Raw genomic sequence first — 23543 nt, 5'->3', positions numbered from 1 at the left:
ACAGTGAACTGAAACAGCAAAAATGTTCCTTTCCCATACAAATACTGTTCCCTTGCGAGAATTGTGCCTCTCTGTGGTTTCCAAAGTTTCCTAAATAAGAACGTATAAATCAATGCTGTCATTTACCAATGCTAATTCATACATTCTCCGTACAGAGATCTCTCTACAATAAATAGGTAGATTAGGAAAACGTAAAACAAATTCTCAAAAGACATCAGGCATATACTAGATGTGTTTGAATGTCAGAGTCTCTCTGAAAGTAAATTCTTAAAGATTTATAAATTAAGAAGCCAGAATTGCCCATGACCGTATGACAATGTGAGTTCCAAGAGCAAACACTGGCACAAGGGGACAAAAACCACGACTGGGTATGAATCATCCTCAGAATGGTTGCTATGTTTGAGACCATTGCTGCAGCAACTACGCCCTCTTCTGATAATACGAGGAAGCTCTAGCAATACTGAAATATATGTACCCAGCCCATGTTTGTTTGAGTTTTAAAATTCTCTTTAGGATTTTCTTTACTTCTAAAATCACACCCCAGATCCCTTTGTTGGCAAATGAATTTAACAGTCCAGATCAGAGTTTTAATTACATTTTGTTTCACTATTTTTATAAAACAGCCTTATTTTTTACAATCAAATAACTTTTTTCTGATAAAATATTTAAAAACCTGGAAATTAAACAAATAAAGCAATTGAAGTAAAGAGAGTGAATGTTATGCTTTCTGGGATTTAAGTCAGCTGATGAGAAACAAGAAGAATACAAGATTTGAGAAAGGGGAAACAGAAACACCAAGAAAGAAGAAATTGAAGAGAAAAACAGGAAAAGAAAGATGAAGATGTAAGGGAAAATTTGAGAGAAACTATGGAAAGAATGAGAAGACTAAATAAATGCTTAATTTTTATATACATATAAATTAAGAAGAGACAAATAATTTTATAAGCTATAATGAAACAAAATGTTCATAAAAGAAGATAAAAGAACAAATTTTACAAAGACAGCAATTGCTGAGTTTCTGTTCTATGACTGACATTAGTAAGTACATCTGAAATTTCCCAGACTAGTTCGGCAGAAAGTTTTATAAGGAATGATGGATGTATATGTCAAATGTAGTGATTATTTTAAGAAAGGAGAGGTCAGTGTAACATGTAACTTGGAGTGTCTGTCCAAGTGTATGTTTCTATATGGTAGTGTTTTTAGACCGAGGGGGCCTAAAGGAATGGGATTAGCGAGAAGAAAGCTGAGCTGCAGCCAATCAATGCGACTCCTCTTGTTGTAACTCCTTATGTGGTCGTGGTGTAAGTCTGGACTCTATGCCCGTGATTATGATCCCGTTTTGGAGGGAGCTCCGATCACAGGATTAAGATGGGGTTAAACTTTGATTTTAGAACAGGGCGTGAATCAAGTTACACACTTTATGTCCTTAAGTTATACCCCCTAAAAAAGTAAGATCTTTATTAGGGGGTATAACTTAAACACCTTCCTTTGTTTTCCTTGGGGTAAAAGACAAAAAACACACTTCCATCAAAGTCATTCCTCGGCACATAAGAGCCATCTGGGACATAGAGTGAGGGAAACGGAGACTTGGAAAAGCACGTTGATGGTATTTGTTTGAAGTGACAGAGGCCACTGAGACCAGATGCACCAGAGAGTATGCCATGAAGACTCAGAGGCAGAACCAAGACTCTGCGCTAGCTTCTCCTCACTTGGCTAGAGACTCTGAGACTGAGACAGAGAGACAGGCAGGTTGGCTTCCTGGTTCACAGAGCCAGATGCCAAGGGACCATGGCTGAAGGGCTGGGGACCAGAGAGACTTGGCTGCAGGCTGAGAAGAGGTATTGCTGTGAGCAACTGATCATTTCCTTACTGTTTACTGATTCTGATTGGTGGTAGCATATTAACTTCCCTAATAAACCTCCCGAATCTTGAGCACTGTCTGAATCCTGTGAGGCCAGTGCAATGAACTGTCAAACCCAGCACAGAAGTAGCATGTCCGGTTGGTGTCAGAATCGGGTAGAGAGATGAAGGGCGAAGGCCTGTCTGATGCCAGCGTGGTGCGACGAGGAAGCCAGGGAAGGTCTAAAATGGCCAGGTACCATCCTGCCACATACACATCGCTTACTGAAGAAGCATTAAAGCCACCTTGTTTGATTAAAAATAATTATTATTAGATGCCAATAGCATGTATTTATCAGTTCCTGTATACTCGAAAATATGCGAAGCAATTTATATGGATAATATGAGTTTATCATAAAAGTAATCGAATCAAATAGTTACTTTTATCTTTGTTTATGGAGATCTGAGTCATAGGGAGATTACGTACCTCATCAAGACACACATAGCGACTTTGCAAGGAGTTTTAAAAAGGGTCTAAGTGGTTCCATTCCTCAATGCTCTCCCAGTGTGCTACAAGTAGTTTTTCATATCCACACACTATCAATGCTTTATTATTGTCTGTACCAGATGTCTTTTTATTTAATTGCTTTATAAATGTATGGTATATCAAGTTTTAGTATAATGCCGTTAGTAATTAAATTTCTTCCAAGTAACTCACAACTGTTTCTGAATGTATTTTGTGACTAGCTGAAGCTGGCACGATTATTGACACACTTCCCGACACTCCAAATAAACATTCCCCTTATAAGAACAACCCATGCAATTTCCAAATAGTGATTCATATGTATGTTTTCTATTTGTATCTTTTGCTGATGCCTTATGAGGTAGCCAATAACACTCACAAGGCTAACAAATATATCTGACTTCCCTTATATTTCTATAATAGTTAATAAAGTATGTTCATAAGTGAACATATGATATGAGTATTCTAAACATTCCTCAATCCCATAAAGTTGCCTGGAGCAAGGACCACATTATTGGATGCCTCTGGGTACTGGAGCAGTTCCTCTGAGCTGTAACATGAAGGGGCTTCAAAAATTTTATGAAAAACCAGAATGATAATTCAAGGGGCTTTTCCATTAACTTTTTGAAACTCCCTGGTTTACGCGAGTTGAACGTGTGGCTTCTGGGAGCAGGTACTTGAGCAGGATCCTGCCTCTTAGATGTTTGGATCTAAGCTATGGCAGTAACACCATAGTTTGATTTCTTCTTGGTTTCAGTTCCTCCTTTGAAAACTAGGACGACTGCTACTGCTAGCATTAATAATAATAATAGTGGAATGCATTGTAAGGATTTTTTTTCTTGCTTGTTGGTAGTTGTCATCAATTCTATTCAGATGTGGGGTGTGTCTATATGTGCAGGTTGATCTGCTCCATGGGCTATCCAGTCTGTGACACAGTGGGAGCTGACCTCAAAACTACTTTCAACGCACCCCTGAGGCGGGTTGACTTGCTAAGCTTTATGCTAGTGTGAAGAATTTAACCATTTAATTCTCACTGCAAACAAGCCGATTTCAACTCGCCGTGATCGATCCTCTAGGGCAGACTACAAATGCTCCTGCGGCTTTCTGAGACCAGAGCAGAAAGCCTGATCATTCTCTGGCGTTTACAAGCTGCTGCCCGTGTGGTTAGTAATTCAGGGTGTAACCCACTCAACCCCGCCGGGTGCAAATAGATCAAATAATATCTGCTCTGCCGACCAGTCTTTTCTTCTTTTTTGCTCTACCAGAACACCAGAGATCTGACCCTTTCTGGAAGATGCTATGTTGTCTCTGCAGCCCACTTAGTCACGTCTGTTTCTTTTCTGTGTCGGATCCTTACAAAGTCCTGGTAGTGCCCTTCAGTAAACACTGGATTGCAAATTGCAAGGCTGATGGTTCTGGTGTACCAACTGCCTGTGGTAGAAAAAGGAGGCTAGGCACTCCTGTAAAAAAGCCATTACAGCCTTGGGGACCCCACGTTGTGCAAACGGAGTCAGAATGGACTCTGTCTCCCTGGGACTTGGGTTATGTTACCAAGACCTGTGCTCGAGTTGGTGGGTTTGCTTTTTATGTCTGCTTACATATCACCACTGTACCACACTTAAAGAGAAACAAAATAAAAACGTTCTGTTTTATATTCTTAAAGTGCAGATATTTTGTTTTCGTCCTATTCTCTTTTAGTCTCACTCCAAACTGTCACCTTCAACATTCCCTTACAATATTCTTGTCAAGGTCATGGATGCATACTAATCCAGTGTTCAGTCCTCACACCTTCGCTTGCTTGATCGTCCTTGACAGGCTGATTTCTTTTTCATTGAGGTGTCTTTTTCATTTGGCTTTCAGTAAACTATTTTCCATTTTCGTCAATGTTAATAGACTCAGATTTTTTTCTCATTTCTCTGGATACTTTTTTGCCCTTAACTTTTTTATTGTGAATTTCAAAAAGATTATAGAGTCGATAACCAAATTTGCATGCAACATTTCATGCATATTTCACTTTGATCCATCCAAGGCATTCTCCACTATGTGCTAGCACGAATCCCACTTTCTTCCTGTGTGTACTATGTCCGTTTCTCCTTTCCTGACACGCTCAACCTTGGCCTTGGGTGAATTCTGGCCTTTTGATCTTAAATAGGTGATAATTTAACATGTTGCTGAGCTCTGTTCTTGATCTGTGAAAGTCATGGTCACCCCACTCACCCAATTTAACGTGAGCCGACCCTCTAGCAGTGACTTCCCTCCTTTCGGTTCCCTTCCTCTCCCACCCTCCGCTCTGTTGCCCTCCCATGGCTGGTACCCATCAAAGACGCTTCCTTCCACTGTGAAAACCTTTTCTCAACCTTTAATAATAGCATTGTCATACAATATTTGTCATGTTATGATGCAGTAATTTCACTCAGTATAATGTCTTCCCGATTCATCCGTTTGGTGAGGTGTTTCACTCAGTAATCGTTATTCTTTAGCTTTGCATCATGACCCATTGTGTGTATGTGCCAAAGATTATTTATCCATTCTTCAATTGAACAGAATTTAGGCTATTTCCATCTTTGGATGGAATTGTGAGTTAAGCTATGATAAACAGGAATGTGCATGAACCTATTTGTATCGCAGCATTTCTTCAGGGGGAAGATCAAGTGTACTGCTGGATAGTATGGCGTTTGTATTGTTGAGTTTTGTCTTTAATTTTTGAAGCACCATCCTGCCTTCCATAACAGTTGCACTCTTTTCCAGTCACACAGCAGTTTATAAGCTTTCCAGTGGCTCCATCGCCTTGTCAGTATCTGTTACTGATTGGAATTTTTCTGGATTTGCAACATCTGTATTGTGTATTTCCATCATGTATATATTCATTCTTGGATCATTCAGTATTTCCAGGTGATCAGGCTAAAATTTTTGATATCAAGCCTCAAATTCTATGTTTTGTCGTCTCTATATCCAATACAAAACAACTCTGATGATGCCGTTGGGTAAGCATTGAACTGCTAACTGAAACATCAGTAGTTCGGAACCACCAACCCCTACACAGGACAAAGATAAGGCTTTCTGCATTTGTAAATATTTATTGCCTCAGAAATAGTATCTAGTGTCATAATGAGTCAGAATCAACTCCAAACAGTGGGTTTTGAAATAGCCAACATATCATCACATCAGGTTAATGATACCTTCAAAATACATCAACTATTCAAGCAGACTCTCAGCAACTTACTTCATCATGGACATTCTGGCCTGGAATGCCTTTATTTTTTCTGTATGGATAACTGTAATAACTTGTTCCTTTGTAGTAGTTATATATATACAAACACATACACACATAACATAATTCTGAAAAATCTTTGTAGCAAAAACTCCAAGAAATCATTGTTGATTCTCAGCACATCAGCCAAATCAATTGCTTTAGAAAATGATTTAAGTCTCAGTCTTTTTATTTTAATCATTTTATTAGGGGCTCATACAACTCTTATCACAATCCATACATACATCAATCGTGTAAAGCACATATATACATTCATTGCCCTCATTGTTCTCAAAACATTTGCTCTCCACCTAAGCCCCTGGCATTAGCTCCTCAATTTTCCCCTCCCTTCCTGTTCCCCCTTCCCTCATGAACCCTTGATAATTTATAAATTATTATTTTGTCCTATCTTGCCTTGACTGATGTCTCCCTTCACCCACTTTTCTGTTGTCCATCCCCCAGAGAGGAGGTCACATGTAGATCCTTGTAATCAGTTCCCCTTTTCAACCCACCCTCCTCCCTCTACCCTCCCAGTATCGCCACTCACACCACTGGTCCTAAGTCTCGGTCTCATACTTAAGATAATCAGAAAATTTTTCTATATGAAATAAAACAAAGTTGCTTCAATTTCTTAAAACTTCTTGCATATTCTACTATCCCATCTCTTCTCTGATTGTATCTCCTACCTCCTACATCCTTACTCACTTAAGACACTAGGCACCGTGGCCTTGTTTGCTACTGAATGGAACTGTATGCTTTCCTTCACAGGACTCCTTCATTCACCTGGCCTCTATCTTCAGTTGTTTTGTTTTGTTTTCTTTCTCCAGGGAAACTATAGAATGCATCCCCTTTCACATCTCTAACTTTTCTCAAAAGATACTGACTTATTGCCTTAGTGCTTCTTACACCACCTCATTTTAACTTGAATCCTCAAGACACATTTTTTTTCTTGCCTTATTTTTAATACAACCTTTTAAATAATATGCAAAATATTGACTACTTGATTTTGATTATTATTTTCCTCCCTCAGTGAAAGGAAAATCTACAAGAATGAGCATTTCTCTCTGTTTTGTTGTTGCTCTAAATGCAAAGCAAAGGGAAGGGCTTGGCAACAGTAGCCAGTGTACACTATTTGTACAGCACTAAGTAAGGGGGTTTGAGATGGCAATTACATTCTTAATGTGTGTGTACTGCATGGTAATAAGGAAATGAATAGAGCAAAGTCTATAGTATTTAAAGGTGGTTCGCACATACAAATCTCTCAGTAAATGCTAGCCAACTATTATTAGAAACATGACCTGCATGCAAATAGTTGCTATGCAAATGTTTGCTGTACTTGATTAAGCAAATGGAAATAATGAGCATAATGCCTTGTAGGTATTACTTCATAAGGCTGCATTTGCTTCCTCAAATCATATCAATAGAATTTCACTTCATGTATCCAGTAGACCTAGTGTGGTCCAAACTTGAATTTAGGCACATAAGATATTGATGTGTGTTAGTATTGTTCTTTTTACTCCATATCTCTGTAATGTTGACTAGGTCTCATCAGTATTCCAATTGTTCAGTAAAGACTCTTAATAAACTCTGATGAGCTAAACAGTCTTCAATGAGCAGTCTAATTGAGCAGCCCCAAGGGGCAGTATACAATCCTCCAAGAGTAGGAAGATTAGTAGCATAACTGGGCCATTGATCTCAGCAGCATCTTCTGCAGTGTGTGCTGCCAGGATGATAAACAAATGCCCAGAGCAGCAAATGATAATCAGAGGAGATAAAGGAAAATAGGGAACACACCTGAGTACACTGGGGATTCAAAGTTTTATTTGGCTACAAAGGTTTTTCACACACTTATACACACATATGTAAATGAATGGAGCTCCAAAATATTCACACAAAAATGGAATTCAAAATAATGGAATTTTAAAAAAATATTGAAGCACCTTTATATATAATATGTGCATATTATATATGTACACATATATGCAGTATATTAATGCTAAGCATGTATAACATGTTTGTATACTTTATGTGTATGTGCATATATGTATATAAGTATAGATATTCTCCTAACCATATCATAAGACCTCCCTAAAATAATTTTGAATTGTTGTTTTCACTTTGCAGTAACTTCCATTGGTTACAACTTGCCAATATATTGTAGTAGGATGCATTTCATCTCTCAATCTATTTTTTTAATTTCATGCTTAATTACTTTAATAATCTCTATTTGAAATTCTATTTTCTGATATTCACTTCTCTGGGCTCCAAGGGAAATAAAGCAAGTGAAGTAGTTTCTGTTTGTTTAAACTTATTATCTATCACAAAAGTAAACAAAGAAGACATTACACTATAAAAGTGAAGCTGGGCATTAACTTTGATAGAATAGCATTAGAAAAATACGAATAGTGTAGACATCTGTGTCAGTGAATAGATTTGAGTACAGTCTGAGTAGAGGAAAGAATAAGATTTTATATCTCAAGGTACTCACAGTATCATAGCGTACTTACCTATTGTGGACCCTAGGGCTGACATAGCTGATGATCTTAGTTTGAGCCTTCAGAGTTGTACTGTGGTGTAATAGCTAATTTTCTGTGCTTTAGTAATTTCTTGATCCATAAGCTATGAATAAAAATAGTAAAATACTATATGTTTTGAAATTATAATTGCATTCATGTTCAACCCACTGGTTAGTGGAGAAAGTACTGGGATGAACTTGAAGGAAATGATCTTTTCTACAGTTGAACTAGTCGTGTCTTTTTTAGGGACAGCAGGAAAAGGTATACTAAAGAATTTGGGGTGCAATCCTTTTGTCAGATTGTCGTGCTGCAGTGGCTTGAGTACTCCTGCGAGATGACAGCTATGCCATTTGTATTTCAACTACCAGGACCTTCACCTACAATGGATACGTTTCAGCTGAGGTTCCACACTAGGAAGAAGATAAAGGCAGAGCACTTCCAAAAAATGAGCCACCAAGAATCTTCTGAAATACAGTGGGTCATTATCTGACATACTGCACGACGATGAGTCACTCGGGTTAGCAGACTCGCAGTAGCAACGGGAAAGAGCTGCTTCCTAAACATAGAGTTGGCCATGACAATAAAGATGGGCAACGTTTTTCAGTCCTTTTATTTTCTTTGTGGCATGATTCAAAGTCAGGACCAATAGTGATAAACAACTATGGATCATTGGAATATGGAAGTCACAGAACTTGACTATGAGAAGACGAAAGTTGTCTAAAGAGAAAGGAATGCATAAAGAAGGGTGTCTTCGAGATGGTGGGCGGAAGTGGATTGGTATCGGCCATGCTTTATTGCATGCATTATTTACGATCCTGAGAATGACAAACTGAAGAGGAATGGCATCACCTTCATTGCCACAAAGAAAAATTCAAGATCTGTCCTTGAGTATAGTGCTGTTTTGATAGAATAATACCCGTATGCCTGTAAGGAAGACCAGTTAATATAATCATCATTCAAATGGAGAGACTACTGAGCCAATGAAGAATTTTACCAACCTGTCTGTTAGCTTGTAACCACTTGCCAGTTTGCCTACTGTTGTGGCTTAGTGTTGCTGCGATGCTGGAAGCAATGCCACTGGTGTTTCTAAGGCCATCAGGGTCACCCAGAAAGAACATGTTTCAGTTGAGCTTCCAGACTACAAAGAAGGTGGTGGCTATCGGCTTAGAAGGAATCAGCTACTGAAAACCTTATTCATAGCACCATACCACTGTCAGATACTGAAGGCCGAATGTTATTGATAGTGCCAGAAGATGAACCTCTCAGGCCAGCAGGTACTCAAAATATGTCTCAGAAAGAGCTGTCTTCTCCAGTCAGGTGGCCCACAATGATATAAATGCAGCCAGCCCTGTAGGAGTCAACTTAGGAACCTCCTTTTGCTAATGGGGCACAACTCAAAATGAGAATAAGCAGCTTCAAAAAATATGCTAATAATCACAACTTGGAATGCACTAAATATGAATCAAGGAAAATTGGAAGTCATCAAAAATGAAATGGAATGAATAAAGATCTATATGCTAGTGTTAGTGATCTAGAATGCACTGCTATTGGCCAGTTCGAATCAGAAAAGCATGTTTTATTATGCTGAGAATGGCGTAATCAAGAAGAATGGCCTGGGCTTCATTGTCAAAAAAGACCTCTTTTGAAGTATGATACTTTCTGTGACTATTATGTCTATCCAAGAAAATCTGATCAATACAACTGTTATCCAAATTTATTCACCAACCACTCAAGTTACTGATGAAGAAATTGAAGGATTATACCAAGAACTTTAGTTGGAAAATGATCAAACATGCAATCAGGATGCACTGGTGATTATTAGTGATTGGAGTGTACAAGTAGGAATAAGGAGGAAGAAACAGTATTTGGACGATATGGTTTTGCTGATATAATCAAAGCTGGAGAAGGCATGATAGAATTATGCAAGACCAATGACTTGTTCACCACAAATACCGTTTTACAACACAAACAGAGACTATACACATGGTTTGCTCTAAACTGAATCCACTGAAATCAAATTGACTACATCGGTGAAAAGAGATGATGGAAAAGCTCAATATTAGCAGCTTAAACATGGCTAGAGGTTGCCTATAGAACTGATCATTAATTTCTCAGAAGTAAGTGCAAGTTGAAGTTGAGGAAAATTAAAATAAGTCTACAAGTACCAAGAGATGACCTTCAGACATCCCCTCAAGGATTTTGAGAACATCTGAAAAACAGAATTGATGCATTGGACAGTAATGACAGAAGACCTGATGAGCTGTGGGAGGACATCAAGAACATCACTCAAGATACAATATATTAAAAAGACCAAAAGACAGAAAAGGTCCAAGTGGATTTCCAAAGAGATTCTGAAATTCCTCTCAATAATAGAGTAGCTAAAGCAGAGGAAAGAAATGACAACATCAAATAGTTGGATAGAAAATTTCAAAGGGAAGCTCTGGAGTTAGATCTAGTTAAAGATCTAGAGTCAGAAAACAAAAAGGATAACACATTTATCATGTCTTATACTGAGGCACTCAAGAAAAAAATTCAAGGTTCAAGTTGCAATATTGAAAGATATTGAATGATGCTGAAAACATCAAAAGAAAGTGGAAATAATACACTTTCTTTTGTACCAAAAGAGTCATTGTACCAAAGGAACTAGTTGACTTTGAATCATTCAAGAGACATTATATAAACAAGACCCCTGAAGGAAGAGGCTAAACTGCTTTGAAAGCTTTAGCAAAAGAGAGAGAGAGAAAAAATTCAAGTTGATGAAGCATTGGAAGCCTCACTCATATACACCAAGAAATTAAAAACCAGCTTGTTGACCAACTGACAGGAGGAGATCAATATTTGTACCCATTCTGAAGAAATGTGACCCAATAGAATTCTGAAACTATACAACAATATAATTCATATCAGTCCCAAATAAATTTTTGCTTATAATCATCCAAAAAAAAGTTTGTAGCAGTACATTGGCCATAAACTTTTAGAAGTTCAGGCCAGGTTCAGAGAGGATGTGGAACAAGGGATATCTTTGCTGATGTCAGATGGATCTTGGCTGATAGTAGAGAATACTATAAAAAATGTTTACTTGTGTTTTATTGACAATGAATAGCCTTGAACTGTATGGATTATAACAAACCATCAATAGATTTGAGAATAATTGGAATTCCAGAGCACTTAATTGTGCATATGCAGAAACTGTACATGGATTAAACAGTAGGTGCATGAACAGAATAAAGAGTGCCATGTGGTTTCAAATCAGAAAAGATGTGTGTGTGGGTTGTATCCTCTCACCATACTTAGTCAATCTGTAAGTGGATCTGTAAGCAGAGAAGCTGGATTGTATGAAGAAAATATGGCACAAACACTGGAGGAGGGCTTATTAACAATCTGTGATATGCAAATGACACAACCTTGCTTGATGAAAGTTAGGAGCACCTCAAGTACTTATTAATGGAGATCAAGAGTTGCAGCCAATTTAACTACTCAATGTAAGGAAGAACCAAATCCTCACAATTGGACCAATGGTTAACATTAAGACAAATGTAAAATGTTGAAAATTGTCACAGATTGTGTCTTGTTTGGCTCCACAATCAAAGCTCACAGAAGCAGCAGTGAAGAGATCAGAGGAAGCATTGCATCAGTTAAATCTGCACAAGATTGCTTTAGAATTGTTAAAAGCAAGGAAGGTCCCTCTAGGACTAAAATGTGTCTGACCTGAGCTATGGTATTTCCATTTGCCTCGTATGACAATGAATAAGGAAGATTGTATAATAATCAATGCATTTGAATAATAGAACAGGCAAAGAATACGGAAAGTACCATGGATTTCCAAGAGAATACATGAACATGTCTTAGAAGAAGTACAACCATAATGAATGAAGAGACCTTGAGATGATGGTCTCAACTACTTTGGACATGTTATCCAGAGAGACCAAGGGCATCATGTTTTGTAAGGTAGAGGGCAGTGAAAAACAGAAAGATCCTCAACAAGATGTACTGATATAATGGCTACAACGATGGCTCAAACGTAACAACAGTGAGCATGGTGCTGGACGGGGCCATATATTCTCCTGCTGTACCAGGGGCTCTACGAGTCAGAACTGACTCAATGGCACCTAACAACAAGTAAAACCCAACATTTGCCACCTGAAATTGATGAAGCATGCAATCAAGATGCACTGATAATTATGGAAGGTTGTAAATGGTAAAGCTCAATGTCATCAGCCAGAGTAAGGATAGGGACCTATGGAAGTCCAAGTTGAAATCGAAAAATAATGTAAACAAGTCCACAAGTGCCAAAATCTTACCTTGCATACATCTACCTTGATAGAGAAACTATCTTTTTTTATTGTTTGTTTGAAGTGAACTTGTATGGGGGCTTCAAGTTCACTTTCGTTTTAGTTTTCCTCCATTGTTTGCCGCTCAGACAAATATTTAGATCTAAGAGGTGAGAAAACTGGAGAGCCACCACCCCACCATGAAGCTTTATTTATTTATTTGTGCTGAACCCTCCATGTTCTGTCCCCTCTGCCCCCATGCCTTCCCTCTCCCTGTTTCCACATCATTCTTAGCCTCTTTGTAGCCATCCAAGTTAATTATATTGGTACATGTATCACATTTATTATTTTTTTCCTTATAACAATGGTGGTATTAAATATTTATCTTTGTAATATTGAATATTAATAACCACAGGCCAGAAGAGTTCTAGAATGACATTAAAAATATAATCTATAAAGAAAGCAAAAGTTCATTAGAAAAACAAAAAATAAATGTTAAAATGAATTTTACAAGAGAAGCTGAAACTTTTACTATTAGAAATTATGAAATACATGATATGAACAAAAAAATTTCTAAAGGCAACTTGAAAAGCCAAAATATTACAATAAATTGTTTAAAGACGTAGAGTTAGAAAACCAAAAGTAAAGAACAGGTTCAACATGTCTCCAACTGAACAAACTGAATAAAAACTCAATCTCTACGTGAAAACTGAACACAACATAGGGGAAATTGCGGAATTATGCAGGAATCATCAAAAGAAGATGAGCTGGATGCAGGGTCAAGGTAGCAAAAATTATTAATAGACATGCAACCCATACAAGGTATAGCCTATAATCAAGAACCCATGATCAATGAACCAAGACAGACGCACATGCTGCACAGAGCGTGTTAGTGAAGAAAACCCTCCTGAAATAGGGAGAGTACCACTTTAAGTGTTACAACAAACAGACACCATGCTCGAAGCACACATTCATTTATGCCAAGAAAATTGGACTATAGATACCTGGCCGACCAAATGCAAAAGATCTATATCTGTGACAATTTCAAAGAAAGGTGACCCAATAGAATGTTACGGTTAACAAATAATATAATTAATATCAAATGTAAGTAAAATTTTACTGAAAACAATTGACAAAATTTTTAAAAAGTTGCAGCACTACCATAAATTGCCAAAAAGTCAAGCCAGATTCGGAACAGGGTATAGAATGAGGGAAGGCTTTGCTGACCTCAGATGAACCTTACCTGTTTTCTATTTTATAATGCAAAAAGATTTGACTGGTAAACCATAACTTGCTATGAATGGATAATATTAGAAATAATGGTAATTAAAGATTTGATGTGCACCCAAGGAAACTCTATGCACACAATGAGGCAGTTTTTGCAACAGAATAAGGAGATATTGATTCAACTTTAAAAAAATGTATGTGGGGGTTTTATCTTTTCAATATAATTATGCAGTCTGTGTATTGAGCAAATAATTTGAGAATACGGACTATAATAGACGATACTGGCATGAATATTGGAGGAAGACTCATTAGCAATCATCATTAGCCACTGACACAACCTTACCTGCTGAAGGCAGAGAGAGTTGAAGGACTTACGTTGAAGATCAGTGACTGCAGCTTTCAGTATGGATTGCATCTCAACATAGAAGAAACAAAAGATCTCACCCGCGGACAATAACAAACATCATGATCAATGGAGACAAGGTGGAAGTCCTCATGTATTGCCTTTTCTAGAAATACACAGCTAATCCTCATAGAAGCAGCGGTCAAGAAATCAAAAGACTTATAGAATGCAAAAGACCTCTAAAGAATAAAGATGCCCTTTTGAGGAATACAGTGCACCTGATCCAAGCCACATTATTCCAATGGTCAATATGTATGTGAAAGTTAAATAATGGAAAGGAAAACTTGAAAATCTTAGATGCCTTTGAATTACGGTGTTTGTAAAGAATGTGGGATATATAGTTGACTACCAGAAGAAAAAACAAATATGTCTGGGGGAAAAAAGTCCAGTCATATGCTCCTTAGAAGAGAGGAAGGCAAAGCGTTATTTCATATTCTCTGGACATGTTTTCAGGAGGAACTAGTTTCTGGAGACGGATATTTTGCTTAAAATATCAAAAGATCACTGAAATTGAGGAATGATATGAATTGACTTAGTGGCTGCAGTAAAATGAGTTCATAGATTAGTCATTGTAAGGAAGGTACAATTGTAATTTCGCTAAAAGAGAGAGACCGAACAATTGTACATGGCTTCCTTTCTGCACCAGCCCAGCAGTGCTACATCACTTCATATCACATTCATTGGCCAATGTAAACTGCATGATCCTGCTTCATAGCTAAAGTCCAGAAAATGCAGCTGAACAAATTGAATACTTATTATTACTGATTCTAACAATTTTAGAATGATAAAGTGCTTAGCTTTTCACTTATTTATTTACTCCACAAATTTATTATGAGCAAAAACATGAACTAAGTTATAAAACTTCACTAACTAAAAGATAAGAGTCCCTGCCTTCATAGTCCCAGTGTTCAAGATATCTAATTACAATAGACCTTGACCAACCTAGGATTAAGACAATGTCAATATTATCAAAGGAAAATTTATACTTGAAGAAAATTACCGAGAGGAATCCAAAAGCATGTCTATTTTTTCAGTTTATCTGAGTTTCCAAGTATTCCATACTTTACTGTCCTTTGAGATGCTTCTCCGGCTACCTTTCCCCATTGTTGCCCTCCCTACCTGCTGCTCTTAGGAAGCTACTTTCTCTCCCCTTTGCCCACATTTTGTGCATCTGATTTCTACGCTTGTCTTCTGCCTTTTTCTTAGGCACTATCCTGCTCAATTGGAGTCACTAGGATGTTTTCACCTGCGCATCCAGCCCTTCGACATGTCTGAGCTAAAGGAATCAAATCAAGAGCACCTGGAGGAGCTGCAGCCTTAGCAGGCAGCTCTGAAACCAGCCGCCGCCTGGAACTCTGCGGGATCAGAGGAGTGAAGCCAAACATCCAGTGAGCATCCAACAGGATCGATCGCTAATCTGTATATGGTTCCAGACCATACTTTAGGCTTCCATTATGCTCCTAATTAATATTTCAATTCCATGTCTGAAAAATATTAATCTATTTTTTTCTGCTCCCTTAGCAAACATCTTTATTTTATTAATAATACAAACAAAATGCCTTTTGCAAATGTCACCTTCTTATATTCGGACTATTGTTGCTATATTCCCCCGGACACTAATAATAGGTGCCCTGGTGGCATAGTGGGTCAGTTGTTAGGCTACTAACCACAAAGCTATTAGTTCAAATCCCCCTACTGCTCCACATGTGAAAGACAGAACGTTTGCTCCAGTAAAGTGTGCAGACTTGGAAATTCTAAGGAGCAGTTCAATCTCACCAGGTTCATTACGAGCCAGAATTAATGAAGTGCCAATGGGTGTGAAAGCCCAGTAACAATGTGTATATTTGCACATGCAAATACATTATATGCATCATAAGCACTATATTTTCACTCTTTAAATAGATCAGGTGATAGCTTATTTGCATTATGTACTTGTATCATTGAACTCCCAATAACCCCATAAGAAAGGTAACATCAACATTGCCACTTCACAGATGAGGATGTAGGTGTTTGGGACATTAAATAACTTTTTTTGGTTGCATAAATGAACATAGAGACACTCCCATACTGAGGGTCATCTAGCTCAGGGAAGCACTGGGATGAGGATTATGCTGATGATGTTGGTGATGATGGAGAATACCACTGGCAGAATACTCAAGGCTACAGTTGTTATTCTTTTATATTAAATGAATTAATCCTACCATAAATCTATGCATTAAGTTCTCCTAGTATCTGTGTACTAAATATAATTTGGAAATGTTTTCAGGAGGGACCAGTCCCTGGAAAAGGCCACCGTACTAGGTGCAGTAGATGGGAAGGAAAAGCAAGGAAGACCCTCAGGAAATGGACTAGTACAGGGGTGTAACAGTGGCCTCAAACTTCACAATTGTGAGAATGCACAAGACGTAGCAATATGTTGTTCTGTTATACCCAGGGATGCTCTGCATCAGCACTGACTCAGCGGCACCTGACACCAGTACAGCACAGCAGGTCAACTTGCACAGAGGAGGACATTTAAGCAAAGATCTATTCAATAACTTACCACGGGTACATCTACAGACCTGTGCAACCAAGGTTTCGATTCGGAAAGTCTGATTCTGAGGTGTGCGCTCCTAACTGCCCCACCAGGTAATTTCTCAAAAGAATGGATGTCAGAGTAGCTTGACTGGTGAGGACTGCTAAACCCAGTCACAAAAATTAAGCAACGACTTCTGGCATTCTAAAACTTTTAAAGTGAGGGGTGATCATAATTGTTAACACTGTGCTATTATTAGTAATATATTAATAGTTAACTGTTCCTGATTTAGCTCATATTACAGATGTTCAATGTTTCACAGAGGCATCTGTAAATCTAAAATCAGAACACCCTCAATTTCTGAGCAGGCTTTCTGAAAGTATCATTTTCTTACAGTATTATCTACTAGAAATTCCCATTTTTTCCTATTTATACTTCCCCAAGACATATACACTCTACATCATTCTATGATTGTGCATATTATATTGTATCATTATTATACTTAAATACAGGTACCGTCAATATTTCTCCCTAATATATGTCACAAATCTTGGCATACATAAGCTGTTAACTAAAGAGATGTTCTATGGACACTAGCAAGTACAGAAGACAGAAAAAATGATTTGATGTGCAGTAGATATGCGTTAGAGAATATACTGTGTAAGGGAAATTAGAAAAAAGATACAGGAAGCATTTTATTTCCTCAAGGAGATCTTGTTTAAAGCTCACAACCTTCCAACTTTGCTTATTGTAGAATGTAGCTTGTGATGAAAATATAAGCAGGTTGAACAAGTTCAAACATAGAGAACAAAAATGCAACACTCCCCAAGAAATCAAAATCTGAATCTGAGATACATACAGTCAAAAAATAGCACAAAAAATTTCTGTGAAAGTTATAGAAAAACAGATCAATACAATTATTTGCTGAAATACTAGAAAATTATAGGATTTGTCCTAGAAAAGCAGTCATTACAGGCCCTGGTGGTTTCACTTTCTGTAGTTGTGAGAAAGACCAAATTGCAGAGCTTAAGGGGCTTGGTGGTAACAGGCACACAGATTTAAGAGAAAACGATTCAACACAGAAGCAGACATTCTGATATTAGCTGTATGAATCACTGATGGTCAAGGAAGATATTTTTCCACCTCAATTTCGATTTCCATTGAGGACATTTAAGGTGTATTTTGCCTTTTGCCTGTCAGAAAGTCAACATTTAATTTCCAGCAGTTAGAAAAAACAAGTTAAAGCCACAAAGGGAATCATCTACTTTACCTAAGTCATCATTGCTTTCTTTTCTGTATTGCTTTGCCTCTTAAGTTAATGTAGACACGTGAGTTTTTATGGCTACAGTTTCAACAAGGCAAATAAGAGTATCTGAAATATCAATAGCTAACAGTTCTAAATTGGATATAACTTTCTGTCTCTGTCGCGCTTCCTAATTTTGCTCTCTGTCCTTTGGGATGGGATCTAAGAGAGTCTATAAGTATATCAAAGTTATTGAAACAAGTATACTAACCAAATGGTCTGAGTTTAAAGAAGAAGCACAATTTATAATTAAAAAATGTTCATTTGGAAATTGTGCTAAACTAATAAAAGAAAAATGTTTCCAAACCTTTAATTGAAAATAGAATCAATTTTGAGAATAAAATTATTAAAAGGATTATTCACTTTTAGGAGAGAAAGAAATACAATTATGAGCATAACCTCCTGTGACAGTTAAGATTTACTGTGCAAACCTGGCCAATAAACACATGTGGGATTAATTGAAGGGCGGAGAGATAAATGGCTCAGTGAGCCTCACCTCTATAGTTCTCAGGTCTCTTATTCTCTGATGGTAGGACCAGGGTGTGGCTGCCTTAGCTAGTTGTCTGCCTCAGCTGGCACAGCTCACTTCCTGCAAGACATCCCTGAGGAGATGGACCTACCCCGATGCAGCCCTCGGTGCAGGAGCACCTGTGTGGAGACCTCTGCCAGCGCTGAGATACTTACACATTCACTGATTAAGCTTTCCTCCTGCAGTCGGCATCGTTGCATGTGTTTTGTGAGATGGAGGAGGACTTTGCGGAACAGTGTCAGACATAAGGGATAATGTCAAATCTATTGGCTTGGACTAGACTGGGATGGGATGCTTAATGTATATTTACCCTTTATATAAAACTCTTATATACATATGAGTTTTTGTGGATTTGTTTCTCTAGTCTACCCAGACTAACACACACTCACACCCACACAAGAACAAAACCATACTTTCATCAGAGAACGAACTTCAAATTGTTCAGGAAAATGGTATTGTGGTCAGCATTGAAAACAACAATGTTCTTTGTTGTCATCTCATTATTTCCCCCTTATTTTATTTATTTAAAAATAATTAGACATTAATGTGCATCAAAATATTTACCAATAAATAAAAGGATTACCCATAGAATGGGAAGAAAGTCTTGCTGGCGATATCAAGGACAAGAGCCTAATCTTGAAAATTTACAGAAAACTTCAACATCTGAACAGCAAATAGACAAATAATACAATTTCTTAAATGAATATAGAGCCATTCTTAATGTTGTACATAATATGTACTCTACACAATGTGAAAAACTCAATAGTTTTTTTTTAATTCAACAGTTTTTAAGACTTCAAAAAAAGGGGAAAAAAATCAAAATTCTAGTTTAAATAGAAAAACCAAGAAGTTACTCCTGAAAGTTCACTCTTTACATTCCAGAATAAAAGAAAACACTACAAAGCTAGAAAAGTGATGAAGTACAGAAGGAAAAATACCTAAAAGATGTAAGGAAAACAAATGAGCAGAACAATATAAATATGATTTTTTTCCTAAAGTGTTTATTATATATGCATGTGGAGGACGAATTTAAACTTTGTAAATCTTTATAGATCCAACTGCCATATCTTTCCACTGAGCAGCGGCTGGAGGTATTCACTGAACTTTGTTTAGTTCCCAGGCAAGAGCCTGACCACTGGGCCACCATAACTCCTCACAAAGACCAATAGTAAAGAAAAGTATTATTGATCTTAGTTCATGTATCAAGTGCTGTGCTAAACTGAATAAATATTACTGAGAGCTATTATTATTTTCATAATTATCAGGAAAATAAGCTTCAGAAATTATAGTGATTTGTCTCTGTATTCACTGTGTCATTTATGATAATTGTTTGGGTTGTGTACTATACAAACTTCTCTTTTAGCTGCCGAACATTTGTATTCATTTCCTACAGTTGAACCAATAATCAACATCAGGGTAAGCAGAGAAATGATGGAAGTTGTGAAGATTTTACCTTGTTCCACAAGCAATACCTATACAGGCATAGCCAAGAAATTAAAAAAAAAAAAACTAACCCTAATGTTGTGGGCAAATCTGCAGCAAAGGGCCACTTTAAAGAGCAAAGACGTCACTTGGAGGACTAAGGTGCCCTGGCCGAAGCCCAAGTGTTTTCAATTGCCCTGTGCATGTGAAAGCTGGGCAAAGCCTAAAGCAGAGCAGAGAGCGGTGGATGCCGGTGAGTGATGGGGCCTTGGAATTACAGCCAGATGCTCCTGAGAAGGGAAGGTGGTGAGATTTCATCTGACAAACACCTGGTAAAGTAGAGGGTAAAGAAAACCCAACAACAACAGGATGGAGACTCTCAATGAGTCGTATTGACACAGCAATTTCAATAAGTGAACAAGCATAACAAAATTTGTGAGACTGGTCTAGGACCAGACAGTGTATCATTGTGGTATATATATGACTGCTGAGCAGGAATTGGATGGATGGTCTATAACAGTAACTTGTGCAGGTGTGTGTATGTATATGTATGTGGGCATGTGTGTATGTTTAAACTTCCTAAATGCATGAAAAAAGGAATTAAAAAATAATAAATTTTCCATGAACGTTTATAAGTTCATATGCATATATGTATGTGTATGTATGTATTATATATGTATGTGTATGTATAAATATTTAAAACATATATATTTACAACCTCAAACCACCAACAAAGCCATAATTTCATCACAGGATGAAATGCCACATCTTTCTCCCATGCAGATATTTCATTGCAGAAAGAATATTCAACAAAATGTATCTTCCATTTCCCTCTACCTTCTTATGACTAAGAAAATGCACAGAGAAGTTTATGGAGGAGTTCTCAATGAAAAGTCTAGAAGTTTACTTTTCCTTGCTATGATACACAACATAGAATTTTATGTGAATAATGCTAAAATATTTTTCTCCGTTATTATTCATTTATTATTATTTCTCTGACTTCAGTTAGTTATCTATGACAAAGTACCATATTTATTTTTTATCTCACATCTTTCATCTATGCTCATGTACATCAATATTACTTTCTTCTGTTTAACCACATTGCTACAAGGCCATAATGTTTGGATCTATAAATTGCCTTAAAATTCATATTACACATCTCAGTTATTCTTATTTCATGTTATTCATATTTTTCATGTCCTCTTTACATCTTACATATTATGGGCTATTAATTATCACGTTGAAAAAAGTCAACTTCGAAAATAATTTTTAAGTCAGATATAACTGAACAACTGAGTACAAATGTCAAAGGGTTTCTGATTGGACCATCCTAAAAAGAAGTATGGATGTGGAAGAGATCTAGGAAACGGGGCCACTCAGATGCTTCAGATATGAAAGAAACATGCTCATGAGCATTTTGAAATGATGAAATCTCCATATAGCATTATATAAAACCTTAGTTTATGTATGGCATGCCCTATTTTTAAAATTATATCTACAAATTCAATCACTTCCAGAAAGAGATGGCTCAGAAGGCTTCCTAATTGAGGTTGTAGGGGGACTCGCCCTTGACTACAGTATTTTAGGGCGTGGGTGTATTGTCCACAATCACTTGACTGGTGTGCGGTTCCACTGCGCTTCAGAAAGCAGCCTGCATCCCTAACCTCACTGTACTCTTACAGGCATGTGAGTTCATTATGAAGGACCAGCTGCTGTAGTGGCTTATTCAGGAAGTCAACCTGCAACAGGACAGGTTCACCTGGTAGAGATTTACTCTGATACATGATGTTGCTGGAAAGGGCAGGGTTGTGAATGTCGAATGTGAGGAATGACAGGGAATGTTTACATTTTCAGTGTGAATATTAAAAACCAATGCTTCCTCACAGTCCACACTACTAAAAAAAGGATGTCTTGTGGCATAAAGAAATACCAATCCACTGTTTTGTCATCTCCTCCTGCTCCATAACTTAAACTCCGTTCCCATAGTGTAAAGTCATGTTGTTTTCAACATCAATTTTTTTTCTTTGCCTTCTTTGTTTTTGCTTCACAGGAGCAGATATTTATTTATCATTTCAGGTTTCTTTACTTTTAGACTGGAGATTCACAATTTTCATAAATAGCATAAGTATTCACATTAAATTCAGACACACAAGAAGTAAACCTTGAGCTAATTAGCAGGACCATTCTGGGGACTAGGCTGTTGACTTTAGGAAAACAGTTATTATTGTGAATTATTCTGAAATTCCCCCAAGGGACATATCTTCCTAACTATTGAGAATTGAGAATCTCCTAATATACACAGAACTTCATACTGTTTGGGGTCAAATCAAATGAACTCATATATCTTCAGTTCAATCATTTTTGCCAAGCAAAGCACAAAAGAAAATTTTACTCCCACCGGCCTGAAGTGCTAGCAACCAGATAACAAGGCAACAAAGTAAGGTGAAGCACTGCTTCCCCCCCCCCCCCACTCCATACCTTAAATATGGAGCACATTTAAAAAAAGATATTTTAAAGAAATATCCATTTTCTTGAAAAGTAATTCTAGAGATGAGGACTTTGCCTTGTTGTTATGATTCGTGTTCAAGTAAGAATACGCTGTATCTTCTAAGTCTCATTAGGTGATTTGAAATTAAATAAAAGGCGACCCGAATACTGAAATACCTAAAACAGGCCCATCTGGACCACTGAAGACATACTGTGTAGAATAGTGCCTAAGGAGCATGACAACTAATATCTTTCCAAATTAACCAACTTACTATTATAGATGATATGAGACCTCTAATGTCCAGGCTTTTGCATTTTGTTTTTCAAAGTTTCCAAATGAAATAAAAACAGAAATAATGTAATGCCCAAGTCAAGTGACAATAATAAAATCCTTTAGTGTTTTGATCTCTTGAGGCATCTTTTCATGTACTTCAGGGCAGTTTGTGTTGCTAAGGTTTATTTGAGAGTTTGCTTGTGTCTTTCAAAATTTCATCGAGGGAACTTCGTTTTTCCCGAAGACATCGGGCATTCCATGGTAAACCTTGTATCAAATTGCCCACGGGGCTGGAATCCTCACTAAGACACAAAGAGCCTCATTGGCATTTTTATAAAATTAACCTTTTTTGCTACTGATGATAATTTTGTGAAATTATTTTCACCAACGCAAATTATTGTATAGAGCTATAACTGGTAAAGTGAACTACAATTCACCATTATTCATTTCCAGCTTGTGTTGCATTTTCTATTTAATAATGGGAATCTTAGTTCAAGCCCAAATTCAGAATAAAACCCCCTTACCATCATCGTGCTGGCCCAAGCAGACGGTGAAGAAAGAGCCAAGGATAATCCCTGAAGCCAAACATTTCCAGAGATAAAAATGCTGTAGCATCTTCTGTCAAATTCCACTCGGGGCTAATCTGAAACAAGAGAAAAGAAAAGGGAAGACGACATATTCATTAATCTGCTGTAGGTAAATACAACTGTCACAGGAAAGAAAATCCTAATGAGTTCATAGTTAATTATCTGTGCCACGCTATCCATTAACTAAGTAACACGTGTTTAATGTACTGGAACATTTTATCAACTTGAACATGTAGAGACATGATAGCTAAGGAAAGGCATCTTTTCTGTTATTCATTTTTCAAGCAAGTAGGTCGAGGAGTTAAGAAATTGATAAGTACCCCATTCTCTTGAAAATTATAAATCAAATGTTAATCAGTGTTAATAAAATTACATCACCTATAGCAAAATTCACTTA

The 23543-nt window shown here is 37.2% G+C and overlaps 1 protein-coding gene across 17 annotated transcripts in view; it reads right to left on the bottom strand.

The window, feature by feature from the left end:
• The window catches only part of PCDH15 (protocadherin related 15), an 819982-nt gene extending 796808 nt beyond the window's left edge, over positions 1-23174 (bottom strand). For all 17 annotated transcript variants that reach the window (XM_075535092.1, XM_075535093.1, XM_075535090.1 and 14 more), the window contains exon 1: positions 23084-23174. In XM_075535092.1, coding sequence (XP_075391207.1) covers positions 23084-23174 — 91 coding nt within the window. The remainder of the gene's footprint in view (positions 1-23083) is intronic.
• Positions 23175-23543: the final 369 nt, after the last annotated feature.

The sequence above is a fragment of the Tenrec ecaudatus genome, chromosome 16 (assembly GCF_050624435.1).
Source record: "Tenrec ecaudatus isolate mTenEca1 chromosome 16, mTenEca1.hap1, whole genome shotgun sequence".
Taxonomy (NCBI): Eukaryota; Metazoa; Chordata; class Mammalia; order Afrosoricida; family Tenrecidae; genus Tenrec; species Tenrec ecaudatus.
This window is presented reverse-complemented; position numbering and strand designations above follow the sequence as displayed.